The sequence below is a fragment of the Eulemur rufifrons genome, chromosome 15 (genome assembly GCF_041146395.1).
Source record: "Eulemur rufifrons isolate Redbay chromosome 15, OSU_ERuf_1, whole genome shotgun sequence".
Classification (NCBI taxonomy): Eukaryota; Metazoa; Chordata; class Mammalia; order Primates; family Lemuridae; genus Eulemur; species Eulemur rufifrons.
The window spans coordinates 44,944,503-44,960,385 of record NC_090997.1 but is presented as its reverse complement, the minus strand read 5'-3'; the positions used below and the strand labels follow the sequence as shown (position 1 = coordinate 44,960,385).

At 34.2% G+C, this 15,883-nt stretch overlaps 1 protein-coding gene across 3 annotated transcripts in view; it reads right to left on the bottom strand.

Moving 5' to 3' along the window:
* ORC3 (origin recognition complex subunit 3) overlaps positions 1-15,883 on the bottom strand; it is a 63,065-nt gene that overhangs the window by 40,331 nt on the left and 6,851 nt on the right. For 2 of the 3 annotated variants that reach the window (XM_069487653.1, XM_069487654.1), the window contains exons 3-9: positions 12,228-12,325; positions 10,697-10,841; positions 6,920-7,024; positions 5,743-5,894; positions 4,304-4,437; positions 2,526-2,685; positions 1,226-1,339 (exon numbers count right to left, since the gene is read on the bottom strand). In XM_069487653.1, coding sequence (XP_069343754.1) covers positions 1,226-1,339; positions 2,526-2,685; positions 4,304-4,437; positions 5,743-5,894; positions 6,920-7,024; positions 10,697-10,841; positions 12,228-12,325 — 908 coding nt within the window. The remainder of the gene's footprint in view (positions 1-1,225; positions 1,340-2,525; positions 2,686-4,303; positions 4,438-5,742; positions 5,895-6,919; positions 7,025-10,696; positions 10,842-12,227; positions 12,326-15,883) is intronic. The other variant, XM_069487655.1, reaches the window with a different exon arrangement.

Below are 15,883 nucleotides of genomic sequence, written 5' to 3'. Positions count from 1 at the left end.
AAAAGATACATATTAGCCATGAGAAACCACTATAGTATTTTATGTGATGGAAGAATACATATGAGAAATAATTTATAATCTTAAAAGCACTACACAAAGATGAAGTATTATCAAATGGAACTTTTGCACTAAAGTTTACTAATATATAGGTTTTAATGAACTAGACAACTGGTATGTGTTCACGACTACACTTGCTAAGATAATTAGGTAGTTGCCAAGAGAAGAAAATAATATTAACTTTTAAACAACTAAAGAATGGAGACGTTTTTTAGATTAGGACAGAAACTATGAAGCTAAATTGCTGAATTAGCTCCTGGCAATTCATGCAATCCTAGTGAAAATAAATTCCCAATGTGTAAGAATAAATATAAATGTATAAATGAATAAATACATACACACACACAAATACATATATGTGCAGGGGAGATCAAATTGCAGCCTGCAATTTATTTTTTGTTTTGTTTTATTTTTTGTTGAGACAGGGTCTCACTGTTTCACCCAGGCTTGAGTGCAGGGGCCTCATCATAGCTCACTGCAACCATGAACTACTAAGTCCAAGTGATCCTCCTGCCTCAGCCTCCCGAGTAGCTAGAACTACAGGCGTGAACCACCATGCCTGGCTAATTTTTCTATTTTTTGTAGAGACGAGGTCTCGCTTTTGCTCAGGCTGGTCTCGAACTCCTGAGCTCATGCAATCCTCCCACCTCAGCCTCCCAGAGTGCTAGGATTAGAGGCATGAGCCACTATGCCCAGCCTGCAACTTATTTTTGTATGGTCCAGGAACTAAAACTGTTTTTTATATCTTTAAGGGATTATTAAGGAAGAAAAAGAAGCTGCAGCAGCAACCATATGTAGCATGCAAAGTTGAAAATATTTAATATCTGGCCCTTTACAGAAGTTTGCTGACTTTTTATATGTAACATTTCCTAGGTAGAAGTCCTTAAGCTTTTATCAGATTAAAAAAAAAAACAAAAACAGTCCCTTCTTCTTCATGACCAAAATGCATAAGAATCACTAGAATGGAGAGAGGTCTTCTTCCATTACTGATATCCTAATTAACGTATTCTCTACATTTTACTGCAAGGTAACAAAGGAATGGTAGAACCTAGAATAAAATAACTTGAATTGGCATTTAAAAGGTTTTATCATACTAAGTAGTCTGAAATAACATGTAAATTATTTAGAATCAGCTTGTGAATTTTTAAACCCACTAGTGTATTCTTACCTGAAGTCCTTTTATAAAGTTTTGAATTGAGAAATCATGATACAAAAAGATGTTGGTCAGAACCTGTAATACTTTTTCACTTATTTTAAAGGGAAACTGAGTTGTAAGAAGTAGCTGAAAGAGATTAAGGTGGGGGAGATACTCCTTGTTAGTCTTCATTCTTCATAAACATGAAGCATAAAGAATGATACTAAGACACAGTAACTATGAAAGCTGTAATAGTAGCTAGTTTTTTTTTAGGTCAAGTATCAAGAAAAATTTTAAGTAATTTCATATAATAACAACAAAAAGAAGCTATTCATACTACATCTTCAGAACCAAAGATGTCTACCATCCTCCATCCAACTCATAATTTTAAAAAATACTGCCTATTAACTATTAATCCTTTTTCTCCCACCAGAAGCCACTGAAGAAGCTACAGGCTTTGGCAATTCTTGTTACCAGATAAGATTTCTTTTTCCAGTTCAAATTTTCTTTTTCTGATTCAAATTAATGAAGAGTAACACATTCTACGTTGAATAGAATGCATTTTAACAGATATCTATTTTAAAAATATAGAATAGCTGAATTTGTGTTATTTGGCTAATTTTCAAAGGCCTATAGTGGTCTTTTACAACTGAAAATGAAAAGTCATACCAGGCTTCTCAAACAGAAGCATAGTTGCAGAAGGTCAACTGAATTTGGCTATAACTAAGCAAATTGAAATACTATAACTGGACGTCACCTTTATGGGAAAAAAAAAAAGTACAGAAGTGCCTAGTAAATAAGCAGGCAAGTTGTCATTATTTTATCTTATATAAGAAGCATAAAGTATGTCTTAAAGGAACTGAGTCTAGAACAATTTGGGGAAGGTTAATACTAAAGAATCATAGTTCAATTTATTTTAGTATTTGTTGTCAAGAGCAGCATGACAGGAAAAGAGTCCACTGAAAACTTCAAATCATTTTAAATAAAATGTAAGAGTCAAAACATTTTACTAGGAAGTCTACAAATTATGTAAAAATTTATTTTAAAAACCTATTATTTTCCATTGAATAAAGATATATAGATATAAGTATATGGACAGATATGATCATTCTTTACAAAAAGCTTACATTTTATCTGAAGAGGCAATGTTATACAAAATCACTATAAAAGTATAAAACACTATAATATCATTAAATAAAAATGTTAAATCATGTGAAAGAATATATTCAATATTACTCAGAGAGGCAGAGATTTATCATTAACATTTACACTTACAATCTATTCTTGGCAGTTTTCCTTTCATTCTCTTTCACTGGTAAAACTTTTTTTTTACCTTATCGAGTACTGTAGTCAGGTGCTCCTTGCAAGACAAAGATTGGAACAGTTCTATACACAATAAAGATGATACTGAATGAGAGAGCAACCGGTGGATGATAATAGGAGATGTGGCAATTCCAAAAATTAGTATTAGTGGAAATTCATGTAGATGTTCACTAGTTTTCAAAGACAGATACAAAAGTAGAAATTTCTTAGCAAATACATTACATGTTTCAAGATAAAAGAAACTTTATATTAATGACTACTTTATAAGATACTGCTAAGTATTAATAGCATCATTTCAAATATTAAAATTTTCTAGGTCATTCATTTTTCTTCTGTTAAAGTATCACAGAAATAGTTATTTTCCTGACATTCTAGCTATGAAATCAATCTGTTAATGGATCCTTTCATTTTATAAATAAGAACACAGATGTCCAGAAAGATCAAGTGCCTCTCCCTAAGGTTATACCATCTCAAGTGTTAGAAACTATTCAATTTAATCTCTCATCCAAAGTTAGAGCCTTGCCTATAGTTGTCTTCACAGTTGGACCACCCAGCTTACGTTTTAAGAGTTCAGTGACATAAAGCTCATTAATTTTCAAAGTAACTTATTCTATTTATGGACATTTCTAATAGATACTATGTTACCCAGCCATAACAACTCCAAGAGTTAATGGATATCATTAAAAAATGTTATATCCCTTCCTCACATTCTTATTTCAAACATTCTGAATAGGACTTATTCTTAGCATCACCAGGATGAACACAAATGACTTTCACAGAGTAAAGCAATACTATCTTTGAGGGCTATTGCAGGTCATACCCCTCTGTATTATGGATAATGATTTTGCTTGCTGTCTCCTATTAGCTACTGCTTTTCAGTATTCTAGTTGTATGCAGTTCTATCTGCAGAGGAGTAAAGTGCCTGGACTGTCTTACTGTTGTAGGTGGTTCTTCTTTACTTTTGACTGCTAAAGTAGTCACAAGCCTGAGCTCCAAAAAAGTACAACTTTTATGTCACTATTTTGTACTGTGCATTTTTCCAGCATGGTAAGCAGTTCAATGATAGCATTAAGAAAAGTCCTAGGATGTAGAACTCTTAGTCAATGTGGGAAAAGAAGACACTATCCAAGTAGGAATTTTAAGTATCTTAGTAAATTATAACACAATATATAAAGCTTTAGACAAATGTAGCCATAACTATTAAGACAAGTTAACATATAGAAGAGGCCAAAATAAATTCCATCCTAAAAAAATATACCATGGGAAATGCATGTCACTCGATTTTAAAATAGGGTTACTTCAATTTTGAGTTTCACATGCCTTGAAGATCCTAGGAGATCATGAAAGTAGTTTCTCACTAGGAATATTACATAAACATAAGATAATGTTATTTAGAAAACATTCTTGCTCAGTAAAGCTATATGCAACTCAAAGCCTCAGAGGACAGAAAGGTAACAGAAAATAAGACCTGATAAAAATCTCAACCTGTAGTAGTTTACCCATTTAATGGGCAAATAAGAGACAAAAAACTTTGTGAGACAAACTACAGTTTATACTACCTTACCACGTTAATTTAAAACTGGCTAAATTTGTCTTTGACTCTCACTCTTGTGTCAAAAAGCAAATGGAAAATCTGTTAAGAGGTCTTTGAACATTCAATGAATAAGCATTTGAAATCACTTTGATTTCTATCAGTTAGTATTAAAATGAAGATAATGCTTTTTAAGTTAAAAATTATATTTTCTTAACAGAGAATTTTGCATAAAAGCCAGGAAATATGCCATCTACCTGCTGATAATTATGAAGTCTTGGAGTACTTTTGTGGTGAAGCTTTCCATATCCTTTAAGATAAGCACAACAGGAGGAGACTGCCATTGGCTAGTAGTAGTCCTCTTTTTGCTTGGCATTTTTGCATCTGTCTTCTTTTAAGCCATTGTAAAAAGAAGGAGTTAAAAGTAAGCCTTACAACCCAAATAATGCTACACCAATACATGTTGATGTAGCTCCCTTTACATTTCACCATAACATTGTTTTTTATTTCTCCTACATAATAAACAGAAACTCATTCCAACAGTCATTAGCAGAATCTTTCTGTGTCTGACATGGGAATAATAACCAAGAAGAAAAAGGTTCAGTAAAATCTATAATTCATATGAAATATTTATATTTTCTGCTGAGAAAATGATAGGAAAAACATGAGAAGAAGAGGAAATTTTCTACAAAACTGGTTTTTCTGTTGGTAGAAAGTGATATTTTGCTTTGCTTTAAGGTAAGAACTAATACTTTTAATTAAAAACCACAATGAATAGCACTACTTGTTACTCTGCTACTGTGGAATTCAAGCTTGAAAAAGACTCTAAATATCTGGTCCAAACTCAATCTTGTAAAGATATCTGACATAAATTGCAGGTAGCATTTGATTTCTAGAAAAGCTTAAACTGTGGATCAAATGAAGGTATTATGGTAAGCATTAGACAAAGTTTAGTCCCTATATAAAGCAAAATGAAACTTCATTTATGATGACTTTAGCAAAAATGTTGATTGGAACATGTCACCACAGTATTTTTTCCCATACTGTCTGGCTAAACAGCATCATAAACTAAGGCTGTGGTTTTATGATGCAGTTACCCAATGAATCACCTAAGTTACTCATTCTTACCAGATACTGTCATGGTAGAATGGAACTTCTTTCTATTTGTCTGTTTGTTGAATATACTTACTTACACTGATTCTCTAAAAACTCTAAACATGAAACAAATTATATTTTTAAAAAATATATATTATTTTTTAAAAATAACTTCTAAAATAATATTAAAAAATATTATTCTTCATAAAACTAAGTTGACAGAGGGTACTAACAGCATGGTTCTATTGCACAAAAGCAAATATTGAGGAACCTAAGAGATTAAAGTTATACTCATTGTCACAGAGAATCTGCAACAGAATTGACTCCTGATACTCTGTTTTTGTCACTTGATGACATTCTCCCACAAATAAAATGTCCCTGTAAAAAACTAAGCACTTACCAAGAATTAGGCTGCATATTAATAAAAGAATGCTTTTGAATTCTAGTAGTCTTAGAAAAAATAAATAGCTGCTATTAAATTAACACCTAGTGCTGCATAAGCATATCCTTATTAGAACAAAACAGTCCAAGTCTAATATAATTCCAAGCTCCATCAATCATATGTCAATTTCCTGGGAGAAAACCACTGGTTTATATTTACCTGTATGACAGTCATATACCAACTGCAAAGTGAATCCATTGAACAATGTGTCTTTTTCTGGGTGACCCGAACACTTTCCTCCTCTTTAGATTTTACATCCACACAGCAGTCCATCAACTGTGAGAAAAACTTTTGCAAAAGATGTTTCATATCTGCAGAATATAAAAAGAAAGCTTATTTCCTCTTAAAACAAAATTAAAGCTCCTGAAACTTGATTGGTATATTACATTATCTGCATAGCATGTGTTTTTCTATACTTACCAACAATATAACTTTTAATATCTTAACTATTAATGGTCCTTAGTACCCTCTTCTTAATATTTAAATTTCATTAATTCAGAATAAGACTAGACCGAAGTTTATATACTATGTAAGTTTATGTGTACTATTTATAATAAAAGGGCTACATAAAGTAAATGTGTAAACATGAAAACTAGAAATTATTTTGGGAATATGTATTTAAATTACATTGGACAACAAACGATTATCAAGGTCTCCTCAAAAAAAAAATAAGTGTTACTATACGAATTATTTTACTGATTATAAATCTCTAATATAGCCATTTTTGAAGATGCCTTTGGGGCTTTTACTTAATTCCCAATAGTTTATGAATATGAAAGTAATATAAGCACATAAAACTCTTGTAATCAGTCCAAATCCAAATTTTACTACATTTGTGTGCATATTCTTTATAATTTAATAGCTTCAGACCCTCAAGATTAGCTCCTTTTCTAGCATGGTGGCCTTTCTAAGTGGGAGGATATGGTGATTTATAGCTATAAACATGAGCCCATGTAGTCTACTCTCTGTTGAGCTACACAAGAGCTCCTCATCCCCCAATTCTTAGCTTCCTGTCCCAAATCTTTCTACTTATTAAAAGTTCCACTGGATCAAAGAATACATCTTGTAAAAATGCTTGGACTGCTACTATCACTGAAGCTGTTATGGCAGAAATGGGACCAGGATAAAGAAAGCAAAAGGAGGTAAAGAGTCCTGCAATAGTCAAGGTTACTCTGGGAGCCACTAAACCTCAGCCTGCCAAAAATGTAGCACTGTGTTTTTCCCACCAATAAAAAAGAATAATGAAAGCTAGAGAGAGAGAGAGAGAGAGAGAGAGCAAGAAATGGATGGAAGAAATCTGTAATATCTCACTAAGGTTATGACATTTATATTTTACCTGGACAATCTTTAGCTTGCAGTGAGACTACATAAGGTGTTACGTTATTTTGAAGGGCCTCTGTTAGACTTCTGAATGTTAAATCATGATCTGTGACATTCACACCTATGGGATAATACATCAATATAATATCATTTTTGTTAATAACAATTTAACAGGAACAAAAGATATATAACACATCAAGCAAATTACCAAGGACATTTAAAAAACATGATTAATAACAGAAACCAAGAAATTATACTGCATAAATGAAGACTGATTCATTAACCACAGCTATCTACAGGTACACATTACAGTTGTCAGGAAATGTATTTAGTGCAATTCTTCTTTCAAAAAAATTACTGGGGATGTGTAGATGACCCTTGAAAATATCTTAGGAGTAATTTCATTGCTTTGTCAAATTCATAAAGAACTATTTAAAATAATCATTTGAGGCCTGGCACAGTGGCTCACACCTATAATCCTAGCACTCTGGGAGGCGGCGTTGGGAAGATTGCTTGAGGCTAGGAGTTCAAGACCAGCCTGAGCAAGAGTGAGACCCGTCTCTACAAAAAATAGAAAAATTAAGGGCATGTTGGAGCACAGCTATAGTCCCAGCTACTCGGGAGGCTGAGGCAGGAGAATCGCTTGAACACAGGAGTTTGAGGGTGCAGTGAGCTATGATGACGCCACTGTACTCTCCAGCCTGGACAACTGACTGAGACTCTGTCTCAAAAAAAAAAAAAAAAATCATTCAAAAATAAAGAGCTATGAATTCCAGCCTTCCTGTGACCCTGACTTAACAACTGAGGAGAATCCAACAATTAATACTATTAGCAATCATAATACTAGACACAATAGGTAAAGTGGACATCAAGCTGATTTCTGAAGGAAGAACCTAAAAAAAAATTAAAACTATAGGTCCTTTTCATATTTATTGAATCCCTTGTTTTCATTTCTGCAAATCAGAGTTTTAGTACACTGCATACAGTTATCAAAGGTGAGTGGAAATTTCCCCACTACTTTGGAAAAAATTCTGTTAACTGCTATCTTCCCTAACATAACAATCTGTGATTTCTAAAAAGTCCTTTGATGCCAAGGCAGTTAGCAGCAAGCACCTTCAGGGTGTTTGAGATTTGCTACTGTAAAACTCCCATTGATTGGAAGAAAAAGAAAAGTTATAGAATCACCCATGCCAGCAATGAACAACCTTTTTTTTTTTTTCAGGAAAGCTAAAATAAAAATATTAGCAGATTATTTTTTAAATGGATATATACCTTTTTTTTTTTTTTAAAGAGACAGGGTCTTGCTCTGTCACCCAGGTAAGAGTACAGTGGCACATTTATAGCTCACTGCAGCCTCAAATACCTGGGCTCAAGCGATCTTCCTGCTTCAGCCTCCTAAATAGCTGAGACTATAGGCACACACCACCACACCTGGCTAATTTTTCTTAATTTTTATTTTTTAGAGATGGGGTCTCACAACATTGCCCAGGCTGATCGCGAACTCCTGGGCTGAAGCCATCTTCCCACCTCAGCCTCCTGAGTCGCTAGGATTATATGCATGAGCTACCTTGGCTGGCAGCATAAAAGCTACCTTTTTGAAAACAGAAAACAAGCCACTGTGTTTAAGCATTCTTTGAATACAGATTATTTTTATAATATCAAAACTATTCCTAGTATGCATATGGTCTGTGATTGTAATAATGCATCCCTGAAAAAATTTGGGAATTCCGTAAAAGACTGGCTTATCTGGTCTTTCATTGACTGATTTCATGGGCTATTTAACATTATATTCCTTAAAACAATGGACTTGTCTATTGCAAACAAGATAATCAATAATGTATTTAACTGAAAAATGTTCTCTTGAGACCAAGATTTTGAAATATGATTTCCATTAGCTTCTTTTTTCCTTTTTGACTGCACGCAGGGCAAGCACTTGAACAGTGCTTTCACAGCGTATCAGGCCATTCCACTTGATTGTACCAACTCCCCCTCTATCTCCAGTTGCTGCAACCTGGCAGTAGAGAAACAAAGCATCATTGGGCCTCAGTTTATCATCCATAAATAGAAGGGGTTTTGAAATTAGATGGCAGACTACATTGTAAAGTGGGTCCAAAACATTGTAAAAATCATTCTCTTGAGTTTTGTGAGTCCTAGAACAAGCAGTATGGGCATCAGCTAGAAGTTTGTTAGAAAAGCAGAAATTCAGGCCCCACCCCAGACCTATTAACAAAAATCTGCACCTTAATACGATCCCTGGAGGTTATCTATAAGTACACTAAAGTTTGAGAAGTATTGTCATGAATATCCGGAATAAGATATGGATAATGAACAGTATTGGAGGCAGTATTAAATAAGAGAATTAATTTCTTGTCTCAGAGCCCGCTAGTATAACAAATCCTAAACAAATAAATTGAAAGTGAAATGAAAAACATGTTTGGAACCCAAGTAAATTCAACTTTGTTTTCAAAAGAAATGAAGGAAATTTGCTAATATTCCAAAGAAATTTTTTCCCATTATCCTGGAATGCATGTTTAGTAAAGATGGGATAATAATGCTGGATATTAAGTGCCTAAGAAATTTATAACCTGCAATCTCAAAGCAATTTATACATAATTCATCCAAACCCCTTTCTAGGCAATTAACATCAATACAATGAAACAATCTAAGTTTGAAAAACTAAGCACAGGAAAATAAAATTAAAGTCACAGAGTAATTCCGTTGAACTGACTATATGACCAAAAAAAAGTATAAAAATTGAATAACACACTGGTGGTTTCTCTATCACTAAATCCAAATCTCATATACTTTCATATCTATGGAAGAATAAAACAAATATATTTCCCCTCTGACAAAAAGTTGAAGGGAGAACTGGCTAAATCAGTTCCTTTTTTTTTTTTTTTTTTTTTTTAGTGACAGAGTCTCGCTCTGTTGCCCGGGCTAGAGTGAGTGCCCTGGCGTCAGCCTAGCTCACAGCAACCTCAAACTCCTGGGCTTAAGCAATCCTCCTGCCTCAGCCTCCTGAGTAGCTGGGACTACAGGAATGCGCCACTATGCACGGCTAATTTTTTTCTATATATATTTTTAGCTGGCCAGATAATTTCTTTCTATTTTTAGTAGAGACGGGGTCTCGCTCTTGCTCAGGCTGGTCTCGAACTCCTGAGCTCAAGCGATCCACCCACCTCGGCCTCCCAGAGTGCTAGGATTACAGGCGTAAGCCACCGCGCCTAGCCTGAATCAGTTCCTTTTAATTCACAGATGGATGATCACCTGTAAAGATGTAAATAACTTGTATTGGTTTTGAAAGTATGCAAAATAAACTATAGTTGGTTTAATTCCATAAATAAAAGAGATAAAAAAGGTTTATCAGAACAGGTTATTTCCCACTATTCTCAACAATAAAAAACCAGTTAAAAAGATAGGCCGGTCGCGGTGGCTCATAATCCTAGCACTCTGGGAGACAGAGGCAGGTGGATCGCTCGAGGTCAGGAATTTGAAACCAGCCTGAGCAAGAGCGAGACCCCGTCTCTACTAAAAATAGAAAGAAATTATCTGGCCAACTAAACATATATATAGAAAAAATTAGCCGGGCATGGTGGAGTGTGCCTGTAGTCCCAGCTACTCGGGAGGCTGAGGCAGGAGGATTGCTTGAGCCCAGGAATTTGAGGTTGCTGTGAGCTAGGCTGACGCCACGGCACTCTAGCCTGAGCAACAGAGTGAGACTCTGTCTGAACAAAAATAAAAAATAAAAAAAATAAATAAACACATGCACGTATGAACAAACACACATACATACCAAGAACAAGAGCAGCAGTTGGAATTTCTCTGAGTTTTATTTGACAGCCCAAGTCTCTTGAATTCTTCTGGAACCCAGAATGAGACTTTTGCAGAAATTCAATTAAATTGTCAAACAGGTTTTTATTTAATTCTTCTTGTAGTCGCTATAAAGAAAACACAAAACTTTATGAATTATTATTGGTGGTAGTAATCTGATATGTCTTTCCTGGTTTTGGATTCAGTTCCAAAGAAATGTTTCATGTTAAAAATTGGATCAAATAAAAAAATGTTTTTTCCTAAAATCTCTAATGATTGGCACTTTGGATTCTCCCATTTAAAAATTCCTCTCATTTATTCATTCAACTAACATTTACTAACCACCTTATGAATGAAAGATAGCCTCTGCCCTAAAAGAGAAAACAAATTAAACAAGAACACTTAAAATGAAGATACATTGTATAGAGTGCCATAGTATAGGAGCCAAGGGTAGGACCATCTAAGTTAAGCTAAGGAGATGATATATTTGAACCAAGGCATTAGCAGGTGATAGAGGAGGTGACAGGAGGTGAAGGAAAGTTAGAAGGAATAAGGAGTGGGGGAGGCAAGGAAGGAAGAAAGCACCAAATATCTAGTGAACCACAGATACAGCTAAGCTCAAAAAATATGAGAAGTGGTAGGAAATGAGCAAAGGTCCAGACCAAGAAAAAATATATATGATGTTAAAGGGTTTGGATTTTACCCTGTGGGGAGAAACATGGAAGGAATGTGAAATAAAGGCATGATTAGATCAGGGTTAATCTGGCAGCAGGGCTGGAAAATCCCTGAGGCCTGGCATAGGGCTGTGTTTGCCTAATAGGAGGACTTTTCTAAATTGGCCAATGGTGCCATAAGGGCTGGTGGCAGATTGAAGGGTTTGATACCAGAGTCAAGCATGCAAGCTAGGAAGATACTATAACAATCCGGGTTAAGAAATAAAGGGGACCTAAACTGCAATCCACAAACCCAAATACCCTCAAGGATCACATGGAATATATGAATGAGCAAGGCCAGTAGGTATAAACCAATAAAAACTGGTGGGAGGCAGTAACAAACTGGAAAGTGCATAACCCTCCCAAAACAAAACAGAAACTGTAACACTGTTAGCCAAACAAAACAAGCAATCGGCTCAAAATGTTGGCACTAGAGCCACCAATTTGCTGCAGTGAAGAAATTTTTCAGAGCTAGAATATAAAGAACATGGTAACTGGATACGAGGATGAAGGAGTGAAGGAGTTCAGAAATAGTTTGATTTCATACTTGTATAACTGAACAGATAATTTAAGAGTGCCACCGTTTAAAAGCTCCTTGTCTTAACAGTTATAAACATGTTCTAGTACCTGGAGCTATGCATAATATTTGAAATAGCAGGGGGTTTTTTAGGATACACAGATTATACTTGACCTGTATTTCATCAGTGCTCTTGTAAATTGATGGAAAAGAAGATGGGAAGCAACAAATATGAGATTTATGGTATCAGAGAAATAGGAAATATTATCAAAAAAATTATTCACCTCAGTTTCAGATTTCATCTGTTGCCATATCAACTGATAAGTTTCGAATCGAAGCTTACTGTCCTCAGACTCATTTCTCCCTTTACTAAAATAGTCCCCTAAAAACACAAAAAGAAATAAATCAGTTTCTTTTTTTACATAGTAAAAGCTAGAAACTGTGTGCAAAGTCACAAAGTGATAGAGGTTGAATTTATATGCATCAAAAATATATATATTTGGGGATAGGTAACATTCAATATCCTTTGAATTTTATTTATACACCTTTTATTTTTATCATACTAACTATCTTCAGGTTGAATTTCTAACAGTTTTTATTTAATGGTTTGAGTTCATTTAATAGTTTTTGGTTTGAGGTATATACATTTAATATTAATGTGTTTGCATTATTTGTTCCTATTCTATTACCTTGTATACTTTGCTTCATACATTTGCTTTGAACTCTCCTCTGTTAAATGATTCTTACTGCTACTATCCTTATATTTTTGTTCCATTGACAGTTTAGTCCAGTCTGTCATTTATTCTGTCTCTATATTTTTATATCCCTTTTGAATGTTTTCTCCAACTGATTAGCCATTTGTCAAAATACCATTTACTGCAGTGGTTTTCAAACATTTTTAAACCACGATCCACATTAAGGAATACATTTTACACCATAATCTAACACACATACATACAACAAACAAAAACTTAAGTCCCATGAAACAATACTCAGCCTTGTCATGGAATAACAAATGTTTTCTTTCCTGTTTTTGAAACAATTTATGATGGTCCACTAAACTGATTTCCTAACTCACACATGGATTATGACTTTTGGTTTGAAAAACATTCATTCACTGAATAATCCATCCTTCTCCCACTGACCTGACATGCCCTTATAGTTTAAATACTTACATATACTTTTAACTATTTTTGAACTTTTTCTTTGAATCCAACCTTATTCCTATACCAGCCCTACACTGTATTAATTATTGTAGCTTTGTATGTAGTGCATTTTAATATTAAATAGATTCAGGTTTTGTCCCACTGCCACCAAACATTGTTATTCTTTTTCAAAAAACTTTAAATCCATTCTTTCAAATTAATTTTGTCACTTCTCAAAAATAACTTCACTGACATTTTGACTAGTTAAAAGCAAATTTGTAGACTGATCTGGGGAGAAATAACATCTTTAATATATCTTAAAAAGTTCACATCCAAAAACATCACAGGTGTCTCTTCCTTTAATATTTTTGATGCCTTATAGTTTTCTACTTTCCTTCATATTTCTTGTTGTTTACTGCTACATATTTTATTGCAACAGCTAAAGCTTTCATGGTGTTAAATTTCTGCTGTTAGTATTCTACCATCGAGTTTTAATGTTAACTGATAGTTTGGAATAGAATTTCTCTTTCATGTTAAGGAACTTTCTTCTAATCATAGTTGACCCAGAGTTTTTATAAAGTGTCATTTTTTTTGGAGGCAGTCTCACTGTGTCACCCGGGCTAGAGTGCAGTGGTGTCATCATAGCTCACTGCAACCTCAAACTCCTGGGCTCAAATGATTCTCCTGCCTCAGCCACCTGAGTAGCTGGGACTACAGGCGTATGCCACCACACCTGGCTTAATTTGTCTATTTTTTGTGGAGACAGGGTCTCGCTCTTGCTCAGGCTGGTCTCAAACTCCTTGCCTCAAGCAATCCTCCTGCCTCAGCCTCCCAAAGTGCTAGGATTACATTTGTGAGCCATTGAGCCTGGCTTGATTTTTAATTTTATCAAAAGTCTTAGACTATATTGAAGTCATCTTAAGGTAAAACAGTAGACAAGGTTATAGTTATAAAATCAAACAAAAAAGAAAATAAGGAGATGCAATATTATTAATAGACAAAGCAGAACAACAAGACAGCCTTAAATAGAAGAAAAATAGTCATTTTACATTGATAATGGGTAAAACTGTTGTAAAATGTTAAAGTGGCAAATCAAGACACGAATTTTTAATGTGCTGAATAATGTTGCATCAAAATACATAATGGAATACCTCTTAGATATTGGAAAACAATAGTAGTAGAATACTTTAACCTGTTACCATGACTTCTCCATTATTTACAGATCAGGTAGGTTAAAAAAAAAAAAAAAAAAGCATTGAGAGGAACTGAGGAATGTGAAGCTCTCACTCTTGTCAGGTTTCCTCCTGCCTCAGCTCCTACTCACAGCTCTATACTTCAGTGTGAAGATTTCCTACAGTGCCAGTGCTGCTGTTTTGTTTGTGCAGTCATCCACAGAATACTGAAGAGAAGGAGAGTTAATGGTCTTCTCTTAAGCACATGCCAAGTGTCTCAAAGTCAGGACAGATGGTGGGCAAAATGCAAAGCATCTTCCTACTCCTTCAGGCAATCTGTTTCAAAAATTGAAGCCAGTGAAGGCAAGTGCTAAAATCTGGATATGTTTCCTTCATTCCTGCTCCATCTGTCTTACAATCAGGGTCAATTCTCAAAGATTTTGCTATTATAACAGTATCTGTTGGTCTTCGATCCACACAATGAAGGAAAAAAAAAACCTAATGAACTTTTAAAGCAAAGTTCAAATTATATAATTATACATATTAGGTTTACTATTAATAATGCTAAGACCTATAATCAATAAATTATAGTTGAAATTCAATACAAAAAGTTATAAGCAAAAACTTGCCTCATATTATGAGAGGCAGTATTAAGTAATGGTTAGACCATGGGCCCTGGAATCAGGTTGGGTTCAAATCCCAGCTCTACCACTTACCAACATTTTAATTGAGAAAGTTCTATGTCTACATATCCTCATATATTTTAAAGGAGATAATAATACATTACTCATAGTTTGCTGATGAGATAAAACAAACTAACACATATAAAATGCTTAGAACAGTCTGGCACATAGTTAATGCTCAAAAAAATGTTAGCAATTCTATTAGTTATGATTACAGTGTTGATGATGTCAGATGCCAGTGCATGCTATGTGTCCCTCGTGGATAATGAGGGAACGTGTCTTCAATTTTCCCCAAACTATATCTAGTAAGTTTAGCAATGTATAACATTAAAATTTGTTCATGAGTCAATCACTTAAAAATAAATTATAATGTCGTTATTCGTTCACTATTTTCAAGTCCATCACTTTTGCCTTTCATTTTGGGAAAGAGGAGGGCAAAGAATTAAGAAAGCTTCAAGTTTCTTTAAAAAATAAATCTATAAGGGTATAAAGCTCTATGTTACCATATATTCCCATTAATGAGAAATTGGATTCTTATTATAAGTCATACTTTCTACCCTGTTCTCTCCATATTAGACCAGTATTTTACTATTTTATTCTCCTTGAGCACAAGTCTTTTATCTGGCTAGTCTCAGAATGATGGATTAACACTCAAGATCTGCCTCATGTGATGATTTAGAAAAATCCTATTCTATATATTCAAGTTCTCATTTATTTCCTAGTGAAACAATAGTATAGTTCAGTTTTTCCTTTTTCAATTCAAAACTAGTACATGGGTATACGTAATTCCACATAATAATCTTTCCACTGCAATTAATATTCACAATGCTGAATATTGAGTATAAATACTCAATAAGCCTGTGAGGAGCTTTTAAAAAATTCCAACACTTGTACTCTATTCCCAGTGATTCTGATTCAGTTGGTCAGAGTTAGGATATTG